Genomic DNA, 6,732 nt, shown 5'->3' on the forward strand with positions numbered 1-6,732 from the left:
GGTGGTCTTCTTCGCGACGCTCTCCCACCCCTGCTCCTGCCCACACTCGGAGAGTGTCCGCTGCAAAGCGAGCGCGAGTGGAGACGCGTGCGGCGCGCTAAACCGCTTGGTGCTCGCCCGCGCCAGTCCGGGTCCTCCTTGGGGTGGGGGGGAAGTCTCCCTAATCCTCCTCCCCCAGCCCCCACCTCCGCCCCTGAAAAAAACAAAACCCTTGGCTTGAACGCTTTGTGCGCCTCTTATTTCCAATCTCCTCTCCCCTTGGGGTTTGCCGAGGGGAGCCGAGTGCGGAAAAGAACTCGGGAAAAGAGTTAAGTTGTGCGGCAACTTGGAGAAGTTTCCAGGGAGATCAGCTCAAGATGGGAACTGCAGCCCCGGCGCTAAGGACGGGCTTCTGCTCCCGCTTGTAAAAAGAGAAAGTCGAGCCCGCCTTTCTGCCCGACAAAAAAACAACAACACAACAACCAGAACCCCGAAGAGGGTGGAATGAGTGATGTCACAGAGCCGCGCTCGCAGGCTGACAAAAGGGGGGCGCCCCTCCCCCCCTGCGGGGCGCGCGGCCCCAGAGAAGGGCGCCTGCAGCGAGGGGTAGCCAAGCGAGCGGACTCGAAACTTTTCCTCTTTAAGAAAAAAAAAGTTGTGCGCGGCTCTCAGTGGGTTTTTTTTTTTAATTCGCCTTCTTTCCTCGTCTCCCCTCCCCCTTCTTCCTTTCGAAAGTTTCTTTTTTTTTTTTTTTTCCCAGAGTTTGACCGCAGGGCTGATTCAACTTCAGTGTCAATCAACTTTTTTTCCTCCTCTTCCTCATTTAAATAAGTTTAAAGCTCCTCCTCCCCCTCCGGCCCACCAAATCTGAAACTTATATAAATTGGGCTTCGCGCGCCGCAGCCCGGGAGAGTCAGAAAGGCGAGGGGCGCCGGGAGCAGGCGTGTGGGACTCCAGACCGGAGAGCCGGAGGCTGCGCCTTCCCCGCACCGGGACCTTCACGGCACACCAGATCCTTGTCCCTGCCCCGTGCGAGCGCCCAGGATGACCACCACCCTCGTGTCTGCCACCATCTTCGACTTGAGCGAAGTTTTATGCAAGGTAAAGTGGGGCGGAGCGTTTGCTTTTGAAAGTCTTTTTCTTTTTTCTTTTGTCTTCAAAAAGAATCCCCGAAAGTTTAGGTCTGGGAACGCAAGGGGGAGAGGAGGAGAGGCGAGATGGTTGTTTATTCCGCCCCATTTTCCCCCCTCAGTTTGAAGGAATTTGACTCTCTGCTCCCCACCCTTTGAGTTTCAACAGTTCCTGGCGGGGATTACATGGGAATCTGGAGACCAGAGTTTTGGGGGGCGAAGTTTGCGTGGGGCTGCCTGGGGGGCGCGGGGCATTGACCAGGCAGGATTGGGGCAATTTTTCGGTGATTCTTTCGTCCATAATGTGCTGCTCTTGAGCCGGGTGTCGCGAGTCTGCTCGGTTTCCCTGTGTGCGCTCTGGGTGTCGCCGCTGCCGGGAGGGGTTCGAGTCTCTCCAGCCCCATTGCCGGACTGTGGGTCGAGAGGTGGGGGTCCCTTGGGGAAGTGAGTCTCGGGATGACGTTTTGCTGGTAGATTTCCTCTTCTGTTCTGGAGAGGCTGGGAATCTGCGAGAAAAGGCCAAGAGTTGTGGTTCAAAGGATGTTGCCAAGCGAGTTTGCAATGGGACTTCAGTTCGTCCCAGCTCAGCCAGGCTTCCTCTGTTATAGCCGACCGTGCTGCAAACTTTGGGGTGAGAGTGGGACTCGGGTTCACCCGCTTACCTGTTTTCCGAGGGACCGCGACTCCGATATGGAGGGGATGGGGGGACACGACTACAAAATGCCGGTCTGAGCTCAAGGGTCTCGGCGAGGAAGGATTTAATGAGGCCCTCAAGCCGTGTAGTTTGCCAGCTGGTGTGGAAAAAAGCAAGTTTTAAATCCGGAATATTCCAGGAGTGCCGTTTACGCGTACATAACAGAAGCCTGTGGATGTTCAAAGTTTTTCGCCCCCTCTCCCCAATTTGAAAGAGAGAAGCTGCTAGGCTACTTTTAATTGCTGAAGTGTTTTGCCTTCTTTTAAACACGTCGGGTCATGTTGCTCTCTTTTCCCAGCTTGCTTCTCCAGTCCGTGCAGCTGCCAGGGCCCCAGGGCTGCAGGGTTGGGGTGCAGGGATACCCTGGAGCTGAAGAGCAACATCAAAAAAGTTTGAATTTCAGCTTCCTTCCCTACCTGCGCATTCCCAAACTTCAGTTGCCCTGGCGGCTGCCTGAACTCTCCCGGCACGTCTTCCTTCTCTTCCTGGCTCTCCCGCTCTTTGATCTATTTCTCTTTCTCTGGCTCCCTCCCCCCGCAGGACTTTTTAAATGAACCTCATTGTTGGGAACAGGCTCTCTACTTGGTTCCTGTAATCCGCTCTGTGGGGTGGTTGCTGTTACAGATTCCAGATCCCCCGCAGCTGATCCTAAGGGACCAACTTTAGAAATCACACAATGACACCCACATGGGCTGGGAGCCAACTCCCAGGTCCCCTGCTCACACCCTTTCCAAATCTTGGGTACAGTTTGGGCAGGTGAATAGGGTCCCGTTGGAACAGAGACCTGCCTTTGGTGCCTCTGCCCCCCTCCCCCAAATCCATTATTGACTGGGAGGAGGCTGGGGGGATTTGGTGCTTTCCTTTTCCTTCCCACCTGCAGCTTTGCGTTAAAGATTAAACACTGGCGCTCTTATCCAAGCGTGCTCTTGCAGCCCGGAGACTAACTGCAAAGGCATCTTCCCAGTGGAGGGGGTGGGGTGGGCGGTGACTGGTGGGAGAGATCATTGTAGAAGGCACCTCTTCTGGGAGCACGGGGCAATGAGTTTTGTATTCGGGAATCACATCCCCTCTCCCTGCCAACCCCCCTCCCCCGCCCCCACCAATCCGGGATTTCTCTTCCTGCCCCTCCCTCTCCCCTCCCATCAGCAAGGTAAAGCAAAGGCAGTCTGGAAATCTGTTGCCAAAGGAATGGAATGCTTCTGAAGGAGGAAGTTGAGAGTCTCAGGCCAGGTTTGGGGGGAGGGCGGCAGCTAATTAGGCAGGGACTGATTAAAAGGAGACCTAGCTCCTAGTCTCCTGAGTGTGGGAAAGGAGAGTTTGTGAGTTGTGTGAGATATTTTCAACACAGGGATCTATTTGGGAGGTGAAGAAGTTGGATTTCATGGATGAAAGTGGTAGCTTTGGGGACAGGATATGAGGGTGCATTCCAGGGATCGGCGTGGAGTAGGTGCATGGGTAAAACAATTTTTCACACAGGCCAGGAATTTTGTGGCTTCTTATGCCTGGGGCCAGAGTAAACCCTCTCGGCTGGTTGAATGGGAGAAAGAGGGTGAGGGGTTTGCCAGGGCAGAGGTGGGGATGGTGGGTTCCTTCGAGACGGAGCATTTCTGATCGTGGAGGGGGCTGCCCTTAGTGGGTACCCTTCTGGGCCTGGCGGATGGCTTTTGTCAACTAACCACCGTCTCTCTTGTCTCTCTCTCCTCCAGGGTAACAAGATGCTCAACTACAGTCCTCCCGGTGCCGGGGGCTGCCTGCTGGACAGGAAGGCGGTGGGCACCCCTGCCGGTGGGGGCTTCCCCCGAAGGCACTCGGTCACCCTGCCCAGCTCCAACAAGTTCCACCAGAACCAGCTCCTCAGCAGCCTCAAGGGCGAGCCAGCTCCAGCTCTGAGCTCTCGGGACAGCCGCTTCCGAGACCGCTCCTTCTCAGAAGGGGGCGAGCGGCTGCTGCCCACCCAGAAGCAGCCGGGGAGCGGCCAGGTCAACTCCAGCCGCTACAAGACGGAGCTGTGCCGTCCCTTCGAGGAGAATGGAGCCTGTAAGTACGGCGACAAGTGCCAGTTCGCGCACGGCATCCACGAGCTCCGAAGCCTGACCCGCCACCCCAAGTACAAGACGGAGCTGTGCCGTACCTTCCACACCATCGGCTTCTGCCCATATGGGCCCCGCTGCCACTTCATCCACAACGCTGAGGAGCGCCGTGCCCTGGCCGGGGCCCGGGACCTCTCTGCTGACCGTCCCCGCCTCCAGCATAGCTTTAGCTTTGCTGGGTTTCCCAGTGCCGCTGCCACCGCCGCTGCCACGGGGCTGCTGGACAGCCCCACGTCCATCACCCCACCCCCCATCCTGAGCGCCGATGACCTCCTGGGCTCGCCCACCCTGCCCGATGGCACCAATAACCCCTTCGCCTTCTCCAGTCAGGAGCTGGCGAGCCTCTTTGCCCCTAGCATGGGGCTGCCCGGGGGTGGCTCCCCAACCACCTTCCTCTTTCGGCCCATGTCTGAGTCCCCTCACATGTTTGACTCTCCCCCCAGCCCTCAGGATTCTCTCTCGGACCAGGAGGGCTACCTGAGCAGCTCCAGCAGCAGCCACAGTGGCTCAGACTCCCCCACTTTGGACAACTCAAGACGCCTGCCCATTTTCAGCAGACTTTCCATCTCAGATGACTAAACCAGGGTAGAGAGGGCCGCCCCCCCACCTATCCACCCCCCACCCCGACCCCGCACCCACATCCCCTACCCTTCCCTCCCTACCCATCGATTCCCGACAAACCCCTACATTAACAAGGTTAAGCTCAACCCCTTTCCCCCAGGACCTTGGAATGCCCCCTCCCTCCCCCCTCTTTAAATGCCCCTCCCCCCCAACATAAGGACAAGTCAATTTGTCAATAGCTTCTTCTGGCTAGAACCCCCCCCACCTCAATTTTATAGCCCACTTACCATGCATAACAGACAAGTCCCATATTTGTCAGTAGATGCGTTTTTTTTCCAGCTTAAGCCTTAAGTGCCAAATCACAAAAGAAAAAGCAGTAACGGTTTACAGAAGCAACTTAGTGCCTTGTGATCTAACTTTGTCACTGTGACTACATTACCTCTTCAGCGCCAGAGGGCACCCGTGGGCCTCCCTGAGCCTCTGCCCAGGGGGAGGGGGAGGGGGGACTTAGAAGAACCAGCAGCTCCCTCCACTGGCAACACGACTGCACCTTTCCTGATTCCAGTCTCCCACACACTTCCTTCTCCCCTCTCCCCAGTAACCCCCGCCCCCTGCCCCCGCCTTGGGAGAGTTGCCAGACTTGGGTTTTTGGGGAAACCTAGCTTGACATTCAAAACCTTTTTCTTCCCGACCTGAACCTCTGTTGACTAATCTTGCCTGGGTTCGTGTAGGTCTGCAGGAAGGAAGACTGCAAAAGCGGATGAAGATTGTGACATAAGTGGGACTTTGTGATTTAATTTTTTTTCTTTTGTTTTAAGTGGGGAGGAAGGGGAAGCTAGATGGACTATGAGAGACTTGATTTTGGTGCTAAAGTTCCCCAGTTCGTATGTGACATCTTAAAAAAAAAACAACAAAAAAATGAGAGAAAAGCTTAAAAACATGTAAGGGGTGAGCAGTTAATGGTATTCATTCCACATACAATATCTGTGTAAAACGATTTCCTGTAGAAGTAGCTTTAATGGTTTTTGCTCTAGAATACCGTAGGTCTATCCTTAGAGCACTCACGCCATGCTTTTTTCCCTGGGTTTTAAACTTCATATAACTTCAGAAATTGGAGAGCAAAAATTTTGCTTGTCACTGCACATCAATATAAAAAAGCTTATTTAACTTATCAAAACGTATTTATTGCCAAACTATGCTTTTTTTTGTTAATTTTGTTCATATTTATCGGGATGACAAATCCATAGAATATATTCTTTTATGTTAAATTATGATCTTCATATTAATCTTAAAATTTTGTGACGTGTCTTTTTCCTTTTTTTCCACAGTTTTAATATATTATTCTTCAACGACATTTTTTGTAACTTTACACTTTTTTTGGTTATTTTATTTTAAAAAAATGAAAAATTAATTTAAAAAAATGCAAAAAACTGTTGGATTATTTATTTTAGAAATTTCCCCCCTTTGTGTTGGACTGCAAATTGAGTTTCTTTCTCTTTTGGCCTTTCACAACTAGGACTGAGAATGTATGTAAAAGTTCTGTGACAGTACAGAAGGAAAACAACTTCTAATGTATAGCTTCTAAAAGGGAAAAAAAAAAAAAGAAACCCTTTGACTTCACGTGCCCATCTCTAGACATTCCGATTGCAGATTTGACGTTCTGGATTCCAGGTTTTGGAGTTTTCCAATGTTAATGCAAACAGAACTGGCACACACACATTAAGATGAATGTAATTATTATTCCTCTTGCTGGTCACTACCGTCGCTTTCTATTTCTCTTTCTTTGTGTGAATTTATTTAAAAGAAAAAAAAACTTTTTGTAACGACTATTTGCAGTTTAAAAATCAATAAACCCATTTTTTCAAGAAATTGATGGTGAAACTGGTTTTGCTTGGTTTGTGGTTTTAGTCTGCCTGTAGGCTTGTCCTTTGTAGACGATGTAGGTGCTGGGAGGAGGAGGGAGGGCATTGGTTGATTTCTCATCCTTAACAGCTAAACCAATGGCTGGTTCCTTTGGCTGAGGCTGGAAGTCGGCTGAGCTTTGGGGGAGGGGTGGGTAGAGGTTTATTGCAAAGCAGCCTGTATTTGTATTATCTGCCCTGTTGTTGGTTGGTGACAAGGGTCCAGCCTTACCTGCCCTTGCAGCCTCGGAGGTTCTTCAGAGTGAGGCACGGGGGCTTACTGTCTTCTCTGCCTAGCCTGTGGTCTTAATTCCTTTGGGTAACGTTTGGGGTGCTGAAATGGTGAAGAGGGGGATGTGGCACGTGGCACTCCAGCA

General features: G+C 52.1%; 1 protein-coding gene across 1 annotated transcript; it reads left to right on the top strand.

The window, feature by feature from the left end:
- Window positions 1-860: 860 nt before the first annotated feature.
- On the top strand, window positions 861-6,306 carry ZFP36L1 (ZFP36 ring finger protein like 1). Its single transcript, XM_079911705.1, has 2 exons — window positions 861-1,080; window positions 3,510-6,306. The coding sequence occupies exons 1-2, from the start codon at window positions 1,024-1,026 to the stop codon at window positions 4,470-4,472; spliced, it is 1,020 nt and encodes a 339-aa protein (XP_079767831.1). The 5' UTR covers window positions 861-1,023; the 3' UTR covers window positions 4,473-6,306.
- The last annotated feature ends 426 nt before the right edge of the window (window positions 6,307-6,732 follow it).

Source organism: Stenella coeruleoalba (genome assembly GCF_951394435.1).
Source record: "Stenella coeruleoalba genome assembly, chromosome: 2".
Taxonomy (NCBI): Eukaryota; Metazoa; Chordata; class Mammalia; order Artiodactyla; family Delphinidae; genus Stenella; species Stenella coeruleoalba.